The following is a 21,467-nucleotide window of genomic DNA, read 5'->3' as shown; positions in this document are numbered from 1 at the left end:
TCCATAAAGTGGCTGCTCATTTGTGGCACTGTTGCCAGTGAAGGAGAGCTACGAAGTTCTGATCCAGTTCTTGGAGAGGAAACTTATTATAAGACAGAAATATATGAGACTCTGAGGAACAGTATAAAATTATAAGCCAATAATGAATCATCAGTAAAATTTTTAAATTGCAAGAAAAGCACACAGAGCTAAGAAAACTTTGCCTCTGGGATTCTAGATAGTAATATAGAAATAGATGCTTAATGGCGCCAATTAGTGAACTACTTTTTTTGTGTGTTTGAGACGGAGTTTCGCTCTTGTTGCCCAGGCTGATCTCGGCTCACTGCAACCTCTGCCTCCCGGGTTCAAGCCATTCTCCTGTCTCAGCCTCCTGAGTAGCCGGGATTACAGGCATACGCCACCATGCCTGGCTAATTTTTGTATTTTTAGTAGAGACCGGATTTCTCCATGTTGGTCAGGCTGGTCTTGAACTCCCGACCTCAGGTGATCAGCCTGCCTTGGCCTCACAAAGTGCTGGGATTACAGGTGTGAGCCACTGCACCCGACCCAATTAGTGAACTTCTTATATTCTTTTATGTACTTCTCTTTTTATTATTTATTTATTTATTTTACAATTAGCTTCCTCAGGTTGAATCTTTTATGTACTTGTTTATACATTTTAATTTCAATTTTTATAAAATGCTGGATAATTTTTGGCCTTTAAATTTACACAGACCTCTCTCCTATTGAAATATTTTTCTAGTGTAAATAAAACGGCTTTTTGTTTCTTTTTCTTTTTAGTTCGATCTTAAACAATGGTTAAGCGCCACTAAACCTCCTCTGTCTGATCGTACCAGGCTTCTGGAGTCCATTCACTTGGCACTTACTGCCTGGGGCCTTGAACCAGATGAGGATATTTTGATGCCATTTAATCTTTTCTGTAAGCACTGGACTTATCTTCTTCTCTACCAGTTTCCTGACCAGTACAGTGACATTCTCAGGCTGCTTATGCAAAGTAAGTGTCTTCATTTAATTGTAACTAACTAGATCTTAGTGAATATTTAATACCACATTTTTCATTTTACATATGTCAAAGATATGAAAGTAATACCAGTATAGGAGTTTAGAATCACTAATTGTCATCTAAAGGGCTTGATGAACAAGGCCCAAAAAGTTGTTACTGTAAATATGGCCAGTTATTGTTCTAAATGTGAGAATGGGCTCTAATTGGGCAAGGCAGCACCTACAGTTTGGTGGAGTCCACAGTCATGCAGCTACTTCTTTGTCTTGACTTTTCAGCTGTCTTGAAGCGGGGTGGGAAAGGACCGGCTTACTCTGCAGACGACAGATCTGGCAAAGCAAGGAGGTTGTGCCTTATGATATGTTTAATATGACAGTTTGTTTCTCTGTAGTTCCAAACATTTTGGGAGTTTTTCCTTTCTAAGTCTTTTACTCTTGTTTTTTGCAAATTAATTTTATCCATCTGTAATGATAGACTTTATTTATATTTACCAAGGGAATGAGCAGCATTACAATCTCCACATTCCTGCCACTTCTGTTCCCCCTTCTTACAATTTTCCATAGCGGTTTTAGAGTTTAGAGGAGAAATAAATAGGGTAGGCTTTTTTATTTTTGGAGTTTCGCTAGGCAGTAGTTTTATTAAAATTTGATAAATGAGATAGTATTTACTTTTTCATGCAAACTTCATACGGTTTATAGATATAATAGCAAATGAAATTTTGCTTTATACCAAATTTTTGTGTTACATCATAGAAATAGTTTAATGGATAAGTTAATTATCCAGTGTATTGGGTTACCCAAAGGACCTTGAAATGTGCAGCCTCTCATTTTGAAAGCACTTCAAGCTTTAATTGTTTCCCACAGAGGCAGGTTGCAGGGTGGGTAGAGAATGGTGGAAGGGAAATACATTTGTACAAATGTCAATGAATATGTGCATAGCTAATTTTTTCTCTAAGCTTTTAAAGTTTCATATAGTGTGTGTTGTGGATTTTTCCCTGAAATCTTTTAAAGAGATTGTAAACCATTTATATTAGACCACTATTGACTTGAACTTAGCAAGAAATTTGTTCTTACCAAGAAAAGTAATTCAGACTTAAGAATAACAATGTGATACCTCTCAGATGTCATGAGCTGCAGCCTCCTGGTTTCTTTGTCCTCCTTGGCTACCATGTTGATGTTCCCTTGGGAGCATCCTTTGCTCTTCTGCTGCATTCATTCCCTCTGGGTGAGCCCATTGTTTTCCCTGATGTCACTGCCGCCTCCTAGGCATGTGTGATTTCCAGTGATAGCTTAATTTTGGGGCACTGTCCTAAGATCCAGACCCCAGTGGCCATTGGACACAGACTGGTCACTGTCCCCAGGTACCTCACACTGGACATATTGTAACTGGCCTCACCATCGTTCTTCTCCTCAGAACTGCTCCGTGAACATGTTATTTTAGTTGATTCTCATGTTCGCTCTGGGTGGAAAGTACTTTAGGAGATATTATTCCTGTCCTGTGGGATGGGAAGTTATTAAGTAGCAGAGTTGGGACTAGTTCAGAATACGGGCTGCTGGACTTGTCCAGCGTTTCCATGCTGCCTCTGGGTCTTGGTTTCGGGGAACTGGGGGGCAGGTAGGAGACTCCTGGAGAGCCCAGGCCCTGAGTTGCCTTCAGCATGTAGTCTCCCGTTGTCCTGTGACTGTTGTTTCTGTCACACTCATAGATAGCTGTGGTCCCCCAGCCAGGAGAGTGGCACTGCCACCATTCCCCAGTCAGGGTCGGAGGGTCAGGTCTCCCACCCCTCTGAGTGTAGCTCCACCGGCTTCAGCAGCGCTCACTCCCAGCAGGGTCACCGGGAACCAGGAAAACTAAATGTGCGGGCGGCCAGTTCTTCTCTTAGGTTCTCTTTACTTGGGCCTCCTCACCCCAGATATCCCTGTGAGTTTGTTTTGGATTTTGGCTTTATTTTTATTCCTTTATAAGGTACTCATATTCTTTGTTACAAGTTAAAATATTTCTTTCGGGAAAGCCGCTAACTTGCTCTTCCTGTCCCTGCTGGCAGGCTCCGCCGAGCAGCTGCTGAGCCCCGAGTGTTGGAAAGCCACTCTGAGAGCCCTGGGCTGCTGCGCCCCCAGCTGCCAGCAGGGGGCAGCGTCCGCCGAGGGTGCCGTGCTTCCCAGCTCTTCTGATGCTCTCTTGTCAGACAAGCAGGTGTGTAGCTTTTGGTCTCTGACGTGTTTGTGCATTTCTTTTTATTTCCCTTGCTATTCATTTTTTAAACAGTTGGAAAACTTTTGTGCATTATCTTTAAGAGCCATGTGTTTTTCTTTGTTAAGTGCTTTGGTTCCCTTGGGTCCCTTTTTTCCAGATGGCTCACCCCATTCCCCTGAGTCTAATTCTTGCCCGTGTGTCCAAGACAAGGGCAGGCACTCCCCTGTAGATCTTTCCTGCCCACCCTGGCCCATTGGACTCCACCCTGAGACCACTCTTCGGGTTTCTATGATGCAGTGTCCCATGGAGCTCTCGATTTTATCCATTCTGTTTGATATGCGTTTGCATGAGAATTTATTTGAAATAATGGTTCCACTGCTTTAGAAAAGGTTTGAAACGCACTGATGGCCTGGCGTGGTGGCTCATGCCTGTAACTCCAGCACTTTGGGAGGCCAAGGTGGGCGGATCACTTGAGGTCAGGGATTCGAGACTAGCCTGGGCAACATGGTGAAACCGTGTCTCTACTAAAGAATACAAAAATGAGCTGGGCATGGTGGTGCACGCCTGTAGTCCCAGCTACTCAGGAGGCTGAGATAGGAGAATCGCTTTAACCCAGGAGGCGGAGGTTGTGATGAGCCGAGATCATGCCACTGCATTCCAGCCTAGGCGACAAGAGCGAGACTCCACCTCAAAAGAAAAACAAAAACAAAAAACCATTGATTTATTTCTCATATGTTTTATATTTTTGCAACTCTCTTATAAAGTCAAAGACCTACTATGTACACCCCCATCACAGTATATCATAACACTTTACTAAAAGTACATATTTAGTAAGCATTTTTTGACTAGTTGTCTCTTCCAGGTAATGGAGACTATACAGTGGCTTTCAGACTTTTTTTATAAGCTTCGGTTATCCAAGATGGACTTCAAAAGCTTTGGTTTATTCTCAAAATGGAGTCCTTATATGGCTGATGTGAAGACATTCTTGGGCTACCTTGTGAAAAGGCTGATTGACTCAGAAATGACCTGTTTGGCCCAAGACCCAACTGCCAGCAGGAAAACAGGTAATATACTTTTCATGCGATGTGGAACTAGGTGCTTGGACTTTCCATTAAGAGAGATTTAAATAGGCACATTAAGAGATTTATATTGAGTGTCAAGGAGAGAAAGTAGAAATATATAGAACAGGCATGAGCCCATATATGTGTCGTATATGTGTCACAATATATGAATGGATATATTCATTACATAGTGAATGTAGGGTGCTTGCTATAGCTTGTCTCTGCCCCTCCTTTGCAGGGTGGGGTACAAAGAGATAGGTTTCAGTTTCCAACCCTTTCAGTCATTTGTCTTACTAAGAAAGGATTCTGAATCTTTATACATTTAACTTTTTTAAAAGTGTGTTATAAAATTATCCATGATATTGTATTGTAGTACAAATTCTTCAATTCAGAGAAATTCCAGTGTAGCCAATGAAAACATAAACATACGTAGTTACACTAAGCATGTTGTTTATATATTAGCATAGGTTTATGAGTCTACAGATAATAAGAGGTAGATTTTTCTATATAATGTGAGCAGTGATATTGACAAATGACAAATGACCTTTTTTTTGTCTCTAAAACTTTTTAGTGCTGAAATCCCTACAATCAGTAATCGTTCAGCTCTTTAAGCCATGGATCCTGGTTTTAGAGGACAATGAAAGGTAAATAGTTTTTTAGAGATTCAAATTCCTTTGACGTTTGTAGACTTAAAATTCTAAATGGTATTTGGTAGAAGTGATGAGTTTACAGATTTAATTTTTTAGTGTAAGGCCATATTTAAATTTAGAAAAGGCTTCTTTTCAAAACTTAAGACATTTTCTATTTATGGAATTGCTAGTCTGGGTCATCAGAGATATTATCTTGATATTAATTTTGGAACAAAATTGGACACTCATTTCCAGTTTTCCACAATAAAAGGTTGAATAAACTTTAGTGTTTAATTTCAGACAAACGATGCTGTTCTCCTGAGGGTTCTCTTAGATTTTTATGAGACTGATTTTTCTCTACTACATCAGTTGTATTTTGGAACTAAGTTGGCTATAAAATTATTGGGTGGGAATTACCTTTAAATCTGGGACTCTGCAATTAAAGCATTATTTCACAAGCATTTGAAATACTTAGAGGTATAGAGCTGTCCAAATTCAGTGAGTTGCCTTCTAAGTCTTTTTTTTTCCCTGAAAGTGTATAAGCAGAAGCTAGTTGAACTTGTCAGAGTTTTATAAAAATTACGACAGTGGTAAACATCACATTATAGGAGGTATTTTCAAAAACTTGAATTTGATTCTGAGACTCAGAGAACGTGAATGTCATACTCAAGTCTTGTAGCTGGTTGGTTAGTGCCGAAGCTGGGACTAGGGCTCAGGTCTTAGACTTCTGTTTCTAGACTATTTGCATTAACCCATGATGCTTTACGAGCCACTTAAGGAAAGTGTAAAAGGTTCTGAATGTTTGCTTTTGCTAGAGGGCTATCTGAATAATCTGCAAGCTTCAGGATTTTATTGTGACTGTGTATATATAGATTGCTTACCATAGTGCTGGCTGCTTGTTTATTTCCAGTAAGAATTAATGAAACTTATTTGGATATTGAGTTTTCTAGACCAGATTCAGAAAATAAAAAAAATTTTTTTTTAAAGACAGAGTCTCACTCTGTTGCTCAGGCTGGAGTGCAGTGATGTGATCTTGGCTCACTGCAGCCTCTGCCTCCCAGGTTCAAGCGATTCTCTTGCCTCAGCCTCCTGAGTAGCTGGAATTACAAATGCGTGCTACCACGCCCAGCTAATTTTTTTTTTTTTTTTGTATTTTTAGTAGAGACAGTGTTTTGCTATGTTGGCCAGGCTGGTCTTGAACTCCTGACCTCAAGCAGTCTGCCCACTTCTGCCTCCCAAAGTGCTGGGATTACAGGCATGAGCTACCGTGCCCAGCCAATTAAATTTTTCATATAAAGAATTTCTTCGGGCCAGGCGTGGTGGCTTATGCCTGTAATCCCAATACTTTGGGAGGCCAAGGCAGGTGGATCACTTGAGGTCAGGAGTTCGAGACAAGCCTGGCCAACATGATGAAACCCTGTGCCTACTACAAATACAAAAATTAGCTGGGTGTGGTGGTCGGCGCCTGCAACCCCAGTTACTCGGGAGACTGATGCAGAAGAGTTGCTTGACCCCGAAGGTGAAGGTTGCAGTGAGCCAAGATCGCGCCACGACACTCCAGCCTGGGTGGCAGAGAAAGACTCTCTCTCTAAAAAATAAAAAAATAAAAATAAAATAAAAATAAAAAAAAATTTCTTTGTTCATTTTCTGTTTGTTAATTTTTGGCCATCTCTTTGTTATGCGAATTTGATTTTTTTTTTTTTAATGTTTTGAGTAGAGAAAACTGTTGAAACTGACTTAGGGTGTTTTTCTACGGCATTTGAAATGTAACCAAGATGTCCAAGGGTCTAAATTCAATGTAAAAAGATGTTAATTTAAGGGTTATTTAGATAGCAGTTTTGAAATCTAATTGCATTTGAATAAAGTGTAGGAAGGAGAGGAAAGAAAATTATATGGCTGATGTTACAAGCTACAATTTGCCTGCGGTATTTACAGCCTTTGAAGTATTCTAAATGTGTGTCAGGCCTACATAATGGACAGGCTTCCAGGACTTAGGCCAGCCCTAGACACTGGGACATATAGTATTTTAATCATGGTTGCATTCCTAAGTGTGTGTTTCTTTTCTTTAAAGCAGCCAACAGCGCCATTACCCCTGGCTAGAGAGTGATACTGTGGTGGCCTCAAGCATTGTGCAGCTGTTCACTGACTGTGTTGACTCACTGCATGAGAGTTTTAAAGGTAGGAAGATGTCAGGCTGTCTCTGCTTAGTTTTCATTTTTCCCTAAGTCATTCAGTCAGTCTTTTTCTTCTACTTTCCTCTATTTAATTTTTATTTAACAGGCAGTTATCTGTGACTGAAGAAAGGTCACTGATACAATTATTTAGCGTTAAGTGTGTTAACTACTTCTTTTTTTTTTTTTCTTTTGGAGCTGGAGTCTTGCTCTGTCGCCCAGGCTGGAGTGCAGTGGTGTGATCTGGGCTCACTGCAGCCTCCGCCTCCCAGATTCAAGCAATTCTCCTGCCTCATCCTCCCGAGTAGCTGGGACTACAGGCGCATGCCACCATGCCTGGCTAATTTTTTTGTAGTTTTAGTAGAGACGGGGTTTCACCATGTTGCCCAGGCTGGTCTCAAACTCCTGAGCTCAGGCTGTCTGCCCGCCTCGGCCTCCCAAAGTACTAGGATTACAGGTGTGAGCCACCACGCCCAGCCTTTAGGTGTGTAACTTCTTACCTTTTTTTGTTAGGTTGCTCTGAGTTTCTCAGTTATGGTAAATTTGCAGTCTTTCTCTCTTCCAATATTGCCTATCCTGCATGTTGAGTTTCTTCCTGTACTCCCTAATGCTTAACCTCTTTTTCATATTTTCTGTCTTTTTTTGCTTTATTATGGGTAATTTCTAGAGGTCTTCCTTCCAGTTCTTTAGTCTCTCTCCAGCTGTGTCTCATCTGCTTAAAATATATCAATTGAATTTTTCATTTCAGTGATTATTTTTTCCATTTCTAGATCTATTTGTTTGTTTTTCAAATGTATCCTGATCCTTTTTGGTAGTATCTTTTCTTTCATTTAAAATTCTATTTTTTATTTCCTTAAAATGTTTAAACATGCTTACTTTATGATGTATATACAATATTATTATCTGAAATTCCTGTTAGGGGTTGTCTTATGCTGCTGTTTAATTTTCCTTTGGATTCTTGTTCTTGGAGGCTTGTTCCCTTGTGCATTTTTAAATTTTGTATTGTGAGCCCATATTTAGAGAGACTGATGGGAATCGTATAAGGCCTAGGCTGATTACAGGTGTGAGCCATCGTGCCCGGCCATATTTAATTTCTTAGTATAGGGGAAAGCACCCCAAGGCTCTCTTGCCTGTGTATATAAATAAAATAAGAAAGTGGCATAGGGACAGGAGGGTACACAGAAAACATCAAGACTTGGTAGCTGGATTCGAAGAAAGGAAACAGGAGAGCTTTGCAAGGTAGAATGAAGAAGTATTGTAGCTTTTTAGTGAGTTTATCTGATCCACTAGCTCCTTCTATGGATGAGAAAAGTGGGGACCCGAAAATGAAAATAATTTATCTGACATCACAGAATTTGTGTCTTGTCTGAGACTGTTAGCTCAGTCTATCCTAAGACATCCTCCTGGATATCTTCTACATACTTACCCAACTTTATCTAAACGAAACTGTCTTTTATCCATATTTAAACGAATGCTATCATTAACCTCTGTCTTAAAGGTTGCTAAAAATATGCATTCCTGTTTCATGCTGGGTTGTGGAATTGAGGGCACAAGCATGTTAGAAATGAGAGTTGTCTAGTACAATGTGTTGATGCTCATTGGCTTTTTTTTTTTTTTGGAGAATGAGTCTCACTCTGTCGCCCAGGTTGGAGTGCAGTTGCGCGATCTTGGCTCACTGCAACCTCTCCCTCCCTGGTTCAAGCAATTCTCCCACCTCAGCCTCCCGAGTAGCTGGGATTACAGGCGCCTGCCACCACACCTAGCTAATTTTTGTATTTTTGGTAGAGACAGAGTTTCACCATGCTGGCCAGGTTGGTCTCGAACTCCTGACCTCAAGTGATCTGCCTGCCTCGGCCTCCCAAAGTGCAAGCGTAAGCCACTGCACACAGCCTCGTTGGCCATTTTTTAAAAGATTTGTGTTGAGAAACACCATCAGGTTTCTGTTCTTACTGTGTGTGGCTCTCTCTTCTTTGACTGCATTCCATTAGCATGGAACCAGAAAGTCTGAAACCGCTTGTTTTAGACTAAATGTCCCTTATATAGTCATTAGTCCTTGAAGACATTAATGGAATTGATACTTGTGAGGATAATATTGAGTAATAATCCAGGTCTCAGAAAAGCGTGAGATTTATTTTAGAATGACTTACGTGAATGACAGTTAATGGACTAGTTTCATCGCACCAAGGGTTAATTAAGTTTTAGTCATTTGGAACATTTCCACTGTTTCTTAAATTAAAAAATTATGATTAATGTTAGCTTTGATTAACAAATCATAATTATATACATTGATGGGGTACAGCGTGATTTACAGTGTGGCATGATTAAATCAAGATAATTAAGATATCCATCACTTTGCTTACCTTTCATTGTTTATGGTGAGACATTTGAAGTTTGTTCTCTTCTGATTTTGAAATACGTAATGCATTGTTGTGGACGGTAAGTCACCCTGCTGTACAATAGATCCTGAAACCTATTCCTCCTGCCCTCTGAAACTTATGCCCTTTTGATCAGCAACTCCTCATTCCCTCCCTTTTCCCCTGACACCCCACAGCCTCTGGTAACTGTCATTCTATTCTCTACTTCAATGAGTTCAACTTACTAGATTCCACATACGAGTAAGAGCATGTGGCATTTATCTTTCTGTGCCTTGTTTTCTTCACTTAGCATGATGTCCTCCAGATTCATTCATGTTGCTGCAAATGACAGGATTTCCTCCTCTTCCAAGGCAGACTGGTATTCCATTGTGTATATACACCACATTTAGAAAAATCCATTCATCTTTTGAAGGACACTTAGGTTGTTTCCATATCTTGGCTATTGTGAATAATGCTGCTGTGAACATGGGAGTGCGGTTATTCCTTCAACCTATCGATTTCCTTTCTTTTGGATGTATACCCAGAAGTGAGATTACTGGATCATATGGTAGTCTATTTTTAGTTTTTTGACGAACCTCTATGCCTTTTTTCATAATCGTTGTACTAATTTAAACTCCCACCAACAGTGTTTAGGAGTTTCTTTCTCTCTGTTATCGTTCATCTTTTTGGTAACAGCTATCCTAACAGCTGTGCACTGATATCTTGTTGTGGTTTTAGTTTGCATTTCTCTAATGATCAGTGACACTGAGCATTTCTTCATGCATCTATTGGTCATTTGTATGTCTTCTTTTAAAAAATGGAACATTTCCTTTTGAGGGATATTGGATTTCTCCTGAGTGCCAAATGAATGAAGCACTAAATGTGTGAAACTGAATACATACTGAGGGCAATAGGCTCTAGGAGTGTATTTCAGTTAAAAAGCCATACATTTAGAAATTTTAAAGAAAAGCTGATTATTTCCCACACAGCATCTGCTCATTCCAGTTACCCGAGTGGGTAATTAAAGTACCATTCTTTATTACTAATCTGCCGGTAGTCCCCTTAACCACTCTCCCTACATGAAAATCTTTGAAATTGGGTCAATCATGAGAACCTTAGATTTTAGACTTTTAGTTCAAATTTGCTTTTCTTTTTTTTTTAAAGGTAAACCAAAGGTCTTCAGCTCTATTTTCTTTTCACATTCTAGATAAGCTGTTGCCAGGTGATGAAGGAGCCCTTTGGTTGCACCTGATGCATTATTGTGAAGCATGTACAGCACCCAAAATGCCAGAGTTCATTCTGTACACTTTCCATAGCACGTACCGGAAACTGCCATGGAAGGACCTGCACCCTGACCAGATGCTCATGGAGGCCTTCTTCAAAGTAAGCCCTTCACTCCCCGGGTCGCAGCCTAGAGAGATCTGGCTTCTAGGGAGCAGCCTGGTCACTGTGGTTGTTAGGCATAGTGGCAGTGTGTGCCACCGTGGACCGTGAATACATTCTGTGTTGCCTCAGTGGTGCTTGTGGAAAAACAGTGTCCTGTGGAAGTCATTTCATTGTGTTAAAACATCTACAGGACCATTTTTAAAACCCAGAGAAAGATTTTATCTATAATATGTCGGTCATCCCCTAGACTTTGTCACATGTGAGTACATAGTTTAATGCCTCCGTTATGCTTAATCATGGTTGTTATTGATGTGTTTGTGTCATTACAGTTTGTGTCAACAACTGCTTACTGTTAAATGTTTTATTAAAGCAAATGTAAATTGGTACTGAAGCTATTTCTTTTAGCAGTTATGCAAGTGAATAATTTGATTATAGGAGATAAAATGCATTGTGACAACCGATGATGCATCATAATCGTGTACAGACCTGAAATGACTTAAAAAAAGAGAGTGCATGTGAGTCTTTGCAGTAGAAGCAATGGTTACAAAACCAGAAAACAGAGAGTATAGTGTAACGTACATACTAGTCAGGCATTTGGAGCTTTTATTGCTTTTCTTTTTTTTTTTTTTTTAAATTACACTCTTGTCTTAGGTTTTTATGGTAGTTTCAGTTCATTTGTTCATAGTCTCGTCAGTTAGTTTGTGTTTACTCTTACTGTCACATTTATTATTGAGACACCTTAAGTGCTTTGATACAGATCTACAGTTATTTATGACAGTTAGCAAAATATACTTAACTTTTTTAGTGCCCTTAATGGAACCCCATCTGTGCTGCTCTTGTCAGCCACTCCTCAGTAGCTGAAATGCAAGAAAAGCTGAGGGCAGTTGTTCTAGAGAAATCCAAGGCTCAAGAATGATTTTATAGCTAGATTTAGTATATGAGACAGGCATTAAGTAAATATTTATCACCATTATGAACATACTAGAGAAAGGTGGTTTAAAGAACTATAAGATGGAGTTTTAAAAAGGATGACCTTAACTATAAGACAGATTAGATAGTAGCACAGCCTATTAAGGGATGCTGTAGACTCTGTCTCTAGGAGTTTTATTCTAATGGCAGATGACCCTGACCACCCCAGAAGCTGGGGATCTTTTAATTCTTTGTGTCTTGTTGGCATAATAAACTATATTTTTTTTGGTGGGGTTGAGGGTGAGGATAGAGAACAGATTATAATGGACAATGAAGAATCATTTTCTAAAAGGAAGAGAATTAGTAGTTAGCATAATATAATAACAGTAATGAGAAGAAATGAATCATCACCAAATTCCATTGATCATGATTTTATAAATAGACTAGAGCTTTTAATCTTCATTTTGAAAGGAAAAATTCATGAGTAGCCGTGTTTTATTTTAAACAAATTAGAACTATTGAAATAGCTTGTAAGAGATCTTTGAGGTTTCTTATATACTTTATAGTATATCTGTTCCTCATTCTCTAATTTTTTTTTTTTTGAGAAAGAGTTTTGCTCTGTCACCCAGGCTGGAGTGCAGTGGCGCCATCTTGGCTCACTGCAAGCTCCGCCTTCCAGGTTCTTGCCATTCTCGTGCCTCAGCCTCCCAAGTAGCTGGGACTACAGGCACCCACCAGCATGCCCAGCTAATTTTTTGTATTTTTAGTAGAGATAGGGTTTCACCATCTTAGCCAGGATGGTCTCGATCTCCTGATCTTGTGATCTGCCCGCCTTGGCCTCCCAAAGTGCTGGGATTACAGGTGTGAGCCACCGCACCCAGCCTCTCTAATATATTTTAAATAGAATTTAAACATGCAGTCATCAAAAATTGTAAAGACTAATAATGCGGAGACATTGTTATAATACAACATTACATTAAAAAGGGAATATAGGCCAGGTGCAGTGGCTCACGCCTGTAATCCCAGCACTTTGGGAGACTGAGGTGGGCAGATCACCTGAGGCTGGGGGTTCAAGACCAGCCTGACCAACATGGAGAAACCCGGTCTCTACTAAAAATAAAATAAAAAATAAGCAATAAAATAATAAAATAAAAAATTAGCTGGGCGTGGTGACAGGCGCCTGTAATCCCAGCTACTCAGGAGGCTGAGGCAGGAGAATTGCTTGAACCCGGGAGGCGGAGGTTATGGTGAGCTGAGATCATGCCATTGCATTCCAATCTGGGTAACGAGTGAAACTCCATCTCAAAAAAAAAAAAAAGGAAAAGGCAATATAAATAATATATACTAGTGTAGTGGATCTCAAAGTAGTGTGGTCCCTGGGACAGCAGCATCAGCATTACCTGGGAACTTACACATTCTGGCTCCCAACCCATACCTGCAAAATTAAAAGCTCTAGGGGTAGGCCCATCAGTCTGTTTTAATACACCTTCCATTGAGTTCTGATACACCCTTAAGTTTGGGAACTACTGACTAGTAAATCTCAACTTTGCCCTGTCCTGGCACACCTGAAGATTCTGATACACTCCCTGCAGCTCCAGTGACTTACTGTGGCAGCGATTCTCCACCCAGGTTGGGGTTAGGGAAGGTCATTCCTTGCTTATTAAGAATGATTGGAATAAATGCTGAAATCTGAACAAACAGACAAACTAAAATATACACACATACACTGTGGAAGGAAAGATATTACAAATATTAAGTCTAAATCTCTAGGAGGTGGGATTCTAAGTGATATAATCTGGGGAAAAAGTGTTTCTTAAAAACATAATTATGAAACAATTTACATACATTTTCCAGATACATAGATAGCACAAGGCAACACATTGATTTTAATTCATTTTCTTTTAGGTGGAACGAGGAAGCCCCAAGAGCTGTTTCTTATTTTTGGGGTCTGTACTCTGTGAAGTCAACTGGGTTAGTGTGCTCTCTGATGCCTGGAATCCCAGTCCCCACCCAGAAACCCGCAGCATGATTGTCTGCCTCCTTTTCATGATGATTTTATTGGCAAAGGAAGTTCAACTGGTAGACCAAACAGTAAGTTTGGGAAGCTTATGGCAAAAATTCGGCAAGGCTGCTTAGATCTTTGCTTTCTACTAGGTCATAGTTTTTCATTTGTTTTTCCAGTGCCCCTATCAGTGTGAACAGATGCTTGGCATATGAGATGTACCTTTAACCAGATGCCTGATTTTCTTGGATAGCTCATTATCTGATTCTAAATTATGCAAAGAACCACACTGAGTTAGAATATATTAATCAACTTTAATTTATATCTCATTAATATCTACTTCAATCTCTTGTGTGCTTCCTGAAGTCAATTTTGGCATGTCCCACCAGAACAGAGAGTTCTTTTGAAAGAAAAGAACCTGGGTTCCAGATACTCAATACATCTTAATATGAATGTGTTTTTGCCAAAACTTTGGTTATTGCTTTCACTAGTACTCCTAACTCGAGTAGATACTTACTTGATATCATAACTGTTCTGTGCTTGCCACAGGCCATCTTAGTTATTCCACAGACTAGTTAGCAACACATATTTCTGGAAAAATTGGGGCTCTGGAACTAAAGGAATATGTATTTTATTTTTAGGATTCACCTTTACTTAGTCTTCTTGGACAGACAAGCTCGCTTTCATGGCATCTTGTGGATATTGTGTCGTACCAGAGTGTGCTAGGTTATTTCAGCAGCCATTACCCGCCATCCATCATCCTGGCGAAAGAATCTTATGCTGAATTAATCATGAAGCTCCTGAAAGTGTCTGCGGGCCTTTCTGTTCCTACTGACAGCCAGAAGCATCTTGTAAGTTGAGAGGTAGTTTAAAAGGCAGGGACTGTTCTTGGAGATTGGTAGTAGCATAAGTGCTACAAAGGACAGTCTTGAACCTAGGAAGTGCTCAGCAGAGGAAGTCGGGGGATGTGTATTATCATATACTCATCTTTTGGCCTTGTAGATCTTTTGGGTTGAGTTCTCCCTTTGGGTGAACCTTTACTTACTAGCAATGTCATATGTTGATGAAAGGTCAGAAGGATTGAGGGCTGCCAGCAAGCTGCTGGTTTCATGATCTGAATGTCACTGGTAGCAGAATAGCAGGGAGGGAGGGAGGTTAGTAATATGAGCTTAGGCTTGACAGGGAAAGTCCCCAAGTTTTCTCATCTGATTAGAAATAGTACCTTGCAAAGGCTGGGCGCGGTGGCTCATGCCTGTAATCCTAGCACTTTAGGAGGCCAAGGCGGGAGGATCACCTGAGGTCAGGAGTTCGAGACCAGCCTGGCCAACATGGTGAAACCCCATCTCTACTAAAAATACAAAAATTAGCAGGGCATGGTGGCAGGTGCCTATAGTCTCAGCTACTCGGGAGACTGAGGTAGGAGAATCGCTTGAACCCAGGAGGAGGAGGTTGCAGTGAGCCGAGATTGCACCACTGCACTCCAGCCTGGGCAACAGAGTGAGACTCCATCTCAAAAAAAAAAAAAAAAAAAAGAAATAGTACCTTGTCTCAAAGTGGTGTTTTGAGGATTGAATTCGATAATGAACATAAAAGTTTTTGGAAAAGTTTCTGGCAAATAGTTAGTGTTTGGTTAATGTTGTTATTCTTGTAGTAAAAAAGGAAGAGTATTCTGCCACAATTTTGGAAAACATGGACCCTGGTCAAAGTGTTACCGTAGATTTGCCTTTCACTAGGGCCCTTGGGCCACGTGGGACTAAGTCTTCATGTGGCTTCCTGTTGTGTCCCCTCTACTCCCTACCCAAGCATTCATTGCAGTGCCATGCTCCCAGGAAATATGCAGTTAACACTCCTTGCTTGGATTCATTTGAATGAATTTTTTTTTTTTTTTTTTTTTTGGTCAGGATGCAGTTCCAAAATGCCAAGCTTTTACTCATCAGATGGTTCAATTCCTCAGCACCCTGGAACAAAATGGAAAAATCACCTTAGCAGTCCTAGAACAGGAAATGTCTAAGCTTTTAGATGATATCATTGTCTTTAACCCGCCCGGTAAGTGACCAGTCGGAAGTCCTGTATTCATTCAGTCAATGCATTCCTGCCGTGTGTGAGGCACTGTGAGATCAGGAGGATGTTCAGGACACTGGCACTCCTCTTTCCAGAGAAGCAATGGTCAGAGAGGTGTTTGGACACCAGGGACTCAGCAGTGGGGAAGGATTGACACTGGCAGATGCTGTTGGGTTGTGGGCGAGACTGACTGTTAAGCTGGACAGTGGGATCTAATGATTAGGAGATACCAGAGACCTTTCAGTGAGTGGCATTTCTAGGGATTTTGGCTTTTAACTGGGAGGGCATTCAGAATCATCTGTAGACTTGTCAAGAAACTGTGTATGGAGAACTTCTGCTCCTGGCAGTTTGGTGGACTAGACATACTGACTACCTCTCCTGCTGAAGATAACTGGGTGCTGGATGAAATGTTTTTAAGAAACTGGAAATTAAATTTATTAGTGGAGTGGCAAAAAGGTAAGGGAACCTCAGGCCAGAACCTAAGTGAAAGGAGAAACCCATAAAGGTAGGTGGAGTTCTGAGGCTGCTGTCACCCTGAAGTGTTTTGCTGAATATGTTTGGATATTAGGGGGAGGTGGTAAAGCCCAGGGACTGCCTAAGATGGGAGCCTAAAAGGAAATCCCATGCATAATCCACAGGGTGACATTTTTACTGTAAAGATAAGCTAGAAGTAAACCTCCTCTTGTGAGAGGAAGGCAAAGACAGTTTTGGCCTCGTTGTTAGGTTAAAAGTTTATGCAGGAAAAGAGATATCTGTTTTGAGAATTGATAACAAGCTGACCCTCATGTGGTTTTGAAGCAAGAATTCAGACTACCTAGATTGTTAAAAACAGCAGTAATAACAACAACCTCAATCTAAGAATTTACAGTAGTTCTGGGTTGGCAGTGCCACCAGCATCTGGCAAAAAGCAACCATAGATCCTGTTTGGAGAAACCCATCTTTAACTCATGCCTCAAAGTTCCAGCAAACTCACAGTAAAAAAAGTCACAAAAGACACAAGGAAACAAGGTACCATGAACAAAGTAATAGAAAACAACAGCAGCATCAGAAATGAAAAGATTGAAGATAGTGGAATAATTAGTACAGTAAGCAAAAAAGGTATTTTTATTATATGCTGAAATAAGAGAGGATTGAAGTTATCAGTAAGAAGCAAGGGATTGTAGAAATATGCAGGTTTGAGAGATTCATATATTTTAGAAATGAAAAATATAAAGATTATAATAAAGTTAATGGATAAGTTCAACAGTAGATTAAACCCATCTGAAGAGAAAATTGGTAAACTGAAAAATAAAACTGAAGAAAATACTCAGATTGCAGCACAGAGGAACAGAGAAGGAACATAAAAGTGAGCTGGGCATGGAGGCTGAGGCGGGAGGATTGCCTATGGCCAGGAGTTCGAGGCCATAGTGTATAATGATTGTGTCTGAATAGCCACTACACTCCAGTCTGGGCAAAATAGTGAGACCCCATCTCTAAAACAAAAAGAATGTGAAAGTGAGGTTAAAAAGCATAGAGGATAGGCTGAGAAGGTTTAATATACATCCTATTATCCAAGTAGAATTCCAGAAGGAGAGGAGATACTTAACTGGGGAGAAGCAATATCTGAAGAGATAGCAAGGCTGAAAATTTTCAGGGCTGATGAAGACAGCAATCCTCAAATTCAGTAAACCCAGCAAATCCCAAGTAGGATATATGGAAAGAAATTCAAACCTGTATACATTATAGTGAATCTGCAGAAGCACCAGTGGCAAAATTAAAAAACAAAACAAAACAAAACAAAACCTTTTACATCCAGGAAGGAAAGGCAGATTACCTACCAAGGAGCAACATTTAGACTGACAGCTGACTTCTTAGTATCAATAAAAGAATCTGTAAGACAGTGGGATAACAACTTCAATGTGTTATGAGAAAATGACTCATAACCTAGAATTGTAAACTAAGAAAAGCCACCCTTTAATGATGAAGACGAGGTAAAGAACCATACTTTCATTGAGCCCTGAGAGTGTTTGTCCCAGTAGATGTCACTAAAGAAAATACTAAAGCATGCTAGGAAAGAGGTTGAGTTAAAAGTGTTCTGAGGTTCTACTGCTTAGTTTAGTGGGTCAAGAGATTAACTTTATACCTTGATTAAAGTGTGAATATTAACAATTTTAAGAAATTAACCAAAAGAATAGAAATTAAAATGTACAATTTCCAAGTCAGTAGAAGGAGATGAAAAGGAATGGCCAAAGTATGTTCAGTCCAAAGAAGGCAAGAAAGGAAGCATGGAGAAAGTGAGAAAAATAACCAAAATAAGATGATAAAATTCAATTGTATTGGTAAAGGGACTAATGGTTAAGTTAAAAGACAAAGATTGTTAAGGTAGATTAATAACCAAAAACATCTAGCTTTAAGCTGTTGATAAGAAATACATCAAAAGCCTAAGGATATAGAAAGCTTTCCACAAGATGATTATGTCAGGCAAATATTAAAATAGAAAGCTGGCATAGCTATATTAATATCAGATAAATAGATCTGTAAGGCAGAAAACTTTGTAAAAGCCAGATGTTCATCTCTGTGTATTTCTGCCCTGAAGTTGCATGACAAAGAAAAAAAAATCAGTAACTAAATAGAACTAGAGGGAAAAACGCTGTGGAAATTAAGAAGCAAACTATTAAATAACTGCTGGGCAAAGGAACAATCATAATAGAAATTTAAAATACTTAGAACTGAATAATAAAACACAGTGCATCAAAATTTGTGGGATGCGGCTAACATGGGACTTACTATTTTAGGCTGTTCTCACACTGCTATAAAGAAAAACCCAACACTGGGTGATTTATAAGGAAAACAGGTTTAATTGGCTTATGGTTCTAGAGGCTGTACAGGAAGCATGGTGCTGCCATCTGCTTCTGGAGAGGCCTCAGGAAACTTACAGTCACGGCAGAACGCAGAGTGAGAGTAACACTCCACATGGCCAGAGGAGGAGCAAGAGAGAGAATGAGCGAGGGGGAGATGTTGCACACTTTTGAACTACCACATCTCTGAGAACTCTAGTATGAGAACAGCACCAAGAGGATGGTGCTAAACCATTCATGAAGGACCCACCCTCATATTCAGCCACCTCCCACTAAACTCTGTTCCAACATTGGGGACTACAGTTCAACATGAGATTTGGTGGGGACACAGATCCAAACCGTATCACTTACTTTCAGGGCCTTAAGTGCTCATCATAGACTTTTTTAAAAGGCAAAAATTAAAAAGATAAGCATTAAACAGTTATTTAAAAAGACAGCAAAATAACAGTCAAAGACAGTAGAAGGGAGGAAATAATAAAGAGAAAATAAATAGGAAGAAACTAAGAATGAAGAACAATGAAACTGGTAAATGTGTGGGTAAATCTAAATGAAATCTGACTGTATAAGACAATAATAATAGAAATGGTTTGTTGGGCTATGGCAACAGTGGAGAAATGAAGTTAGAATGTTCCAAAGCCATTACATCATCTGGGAACCAAGTAACATCAGACTTCGAAAAATCAGGAATGCATGTTTTCATTTGTAGGATAACTACTGTCAGAATTTTAAGAGAGGATTTAGTTTTCAAGCTAAAACAGGGAAAAAGTAGAATAATAATCTAAAAGAAGCAAAAGAGAGAAAAAGAAATGTAGAATAGGAGGGACAAATAGGATACATACAGGAAGACAGTAGATTTAGACCCAACTACATCAGTAATTAATTATAGTAACTGTGAATGACTAAGATTGTCACACTGGATAAAACAAGGAAGAAAAAGACAACTTAGTAGAAAAAAATGGACAAGACCCTTGAAACAACATGCTGCAAAAGAAAATATCCTAATCACCAACAAACATGAAACGGTGCTAAATGTTGTTAATGATCATACCTGTTTCATGTAGATATTATAAGTATCGAGTGAGATAATATCTAAAATTTTAGCATCAGCCTGGCAAGTTAGCCACATTCAATGAATCTTATGGAAAAGAACTATCAGCAAGCAGTGCTGGAGAAACTGTTCTAGAGTTAGTCAGATATGATTGAACCAGGAAGGTTGAATAATAGCTGGCCAGGGAAAGGGGAGAAGGGTGTTCTGGAAAGCTCTTCATCAGAAGAGTGATAGGATCAGATATGGTATTTAGGAAAAGATTTGAGAGCCCTGTTGATGATGAACAGGAATGGGAGAGACTAGGGTCTGTTGTAGTAATGTATTCCTATTAGTCATAATTAAGAGATAAAATTTAAATTGCTATTCAGTTGAAATTCAGAGATGAGCCTTTATTTCCAAGAATATTTGTACCCATAGAAATACATGAAGAAATAGACAGATATACTGTTATTATCTCTCTCAAACTTGTTTTTTAAGTCCTTGCTTGATAGTAAGTAGGTCATACAGAAAGATTAAGTGAGGGTTTATTTAACCCTGCATAAGTAGATGAATTTGTTTTGATAGATGCGATGAATAAGATCTCTCAACTTTTTACCCTTCCTATTGACATAAATACTGAATCCCTGTGGTGTGAAAGCTACAGTTCTACTCCTTTAAAAAAAATGTACCCAGCTTAAGGAGAGCTAGAAGAGTTGGCAAAAATTATTCCAGTTAACTCTCAGTAAAATATATTTTCTGTTTTTGAATGTGAACATTTGAAGTTCTCTTGTAAAATGAATTTGTTCTTTTTGTTGAATTCCTCTCTCTTTACCTCCAATTTTTTTTTGAAAAATTACCAGTTGGTTTACTTTCCTTATTTAAAAAACAAAGAAATAAAAGAGTTGTTGTTAGGATGCTATACAAAGGTTTTTCCTTACATTTATATTTAGTTTTAAGTAATAACCTTTAATGTGTGTAAATCACCCTAGAATATTGACAGCAGTGGCAGTGATAGTGGGTACTTTTGCTACTTGGTTTACCGAATGACTGGTGAGATCTACGTATTTGGTTTTCCACGAGCAAAGATTGGAAAATAAAGACCGACTAGACACGTTCTGATAAGTTACTCTTTCACACCAGCTTCAGATTTGTCTATTTATTAAGTATTGCTCTGCTATGCTGCTGTACCCAGGGAACTCACAGTAGTTCCTGCTTTTACTCTTAGTAACTGTGTGCTGCATACTATCTGTACAAACTCAACACCATCCAGAGCCTTCCTTCTGGTCCCTTGCAGTCAGCTACTAGCACTGTAAAATCTGCCTGGAGAACAGCTAAGATTGAAGCACTGTTATTCTCCTGATCACATGGACAGCACCTTTCTGGCAGCCATTCTTGAGTGTGTCTATGCTCCTTTCAGACATGGACAGCCAGACCCGCCACATGGCCCTTAGCAGCCTCTTTATGGAAGTCCTGATGATGATGAACAACGCGACTATTCCAACAGCAGAGTTCCTTCGGGGCAGTATCCGGACCTGGATTGGCCAAAAAATGCATGGGCTGGTGGTGCTGCCCCTTTTAACAGCAGCCTGCCAGAGCCTGGCGTCCGTCCGCCACATGGCTGAGACTACAGAAGCCTGCATCACTGCCTACTTCAAAGAAAGTAAGAGGAGGTCATCTTACGCTCCATTGTATTGGTCTTTTCCAGAAGGATGAAAGCATTGTCATCAGGAGATATCTTTCCAGACTCTTCCCAGTGAGGGAATTGCCATTCTAATTTTCTGCTCTGCAAATGTTGTGGATATTTCTGAATATACGTATTTTTCATAAAGATCTGCAG

The 21,467-nt window shown here is 39.6% G+C and overlaps 1 protein-coding gene across 3 annotated transcripts in view; it reads left to right on the top strand.

Annotated features, from left to right (window-relative positions):
* The window catches only part of EPG5 (ectopic P-granules 5 autophagy tethering factor), a 128,463-nt gene that overhangs the window by 94,679 nt on the left and 12,317 nt on the right, over positions 1–21,467 (top strand). For 2 of the 3 annotated variants that reach the window (XM_054461006.2, XM_063653622.1), the window contains exons 31-40: positions 781–994; positions 3,045–3,193; positions 4,056–4,257; positions 4,826–4,898; positions 6,955–7,061; positions 10,616–10,791; positions 13,609–13,794; positions 14,347–14,556; positions 15,607–15,751; positions 21,048–21,290. In XM_054461006.2, the coding sequence (XP_054316981.2) occupies positions 781–994; positions 3,045–3,193; positions 4,056–4,257; positions 4,826–4,898; positions 6,955–7,061; positions 10,616–10,791; positions 13,609–13,794; positions 14,347–14,556; positions 15,607–15,751; positions 21,048–21,290 (1,705 nt within the window). The remainder of the gene's footprint in view (positions 1–780; positions 995–3,044; positions 3,194–4,055; positions 4,258–4,825; positions 4,899–6,954; positions 7,062–10,615; positions 10,792–13,608; positions 13,795–14,346; positions 14,557–15,606; positions 15,752–21,047; positions 21,291–21,467) is intronic. The other variant, XM_054461007.2, reaches the window with a different exon arrangement.

Source organism: Pongo pygmaeus, chromosome 17 (assembly GCF_028885625.2).
Source record: "Pongo pygmaeus isolate AG05252 chromosome 17, NHGRI_mPonPyg2-v2.0_pri, whole genome shotgun sequence".
In the NCBI taxonomy this organism is placed as follows: domain Eukaryota; kingdom Metazoa; phylum Chordata; class Mammalia; order Primates; family Hominidae; genus Pongo; species Pongo pygmaeus.
This window is presented reverse-complemented; position numbering and strand designations above follow the sequence as displayed.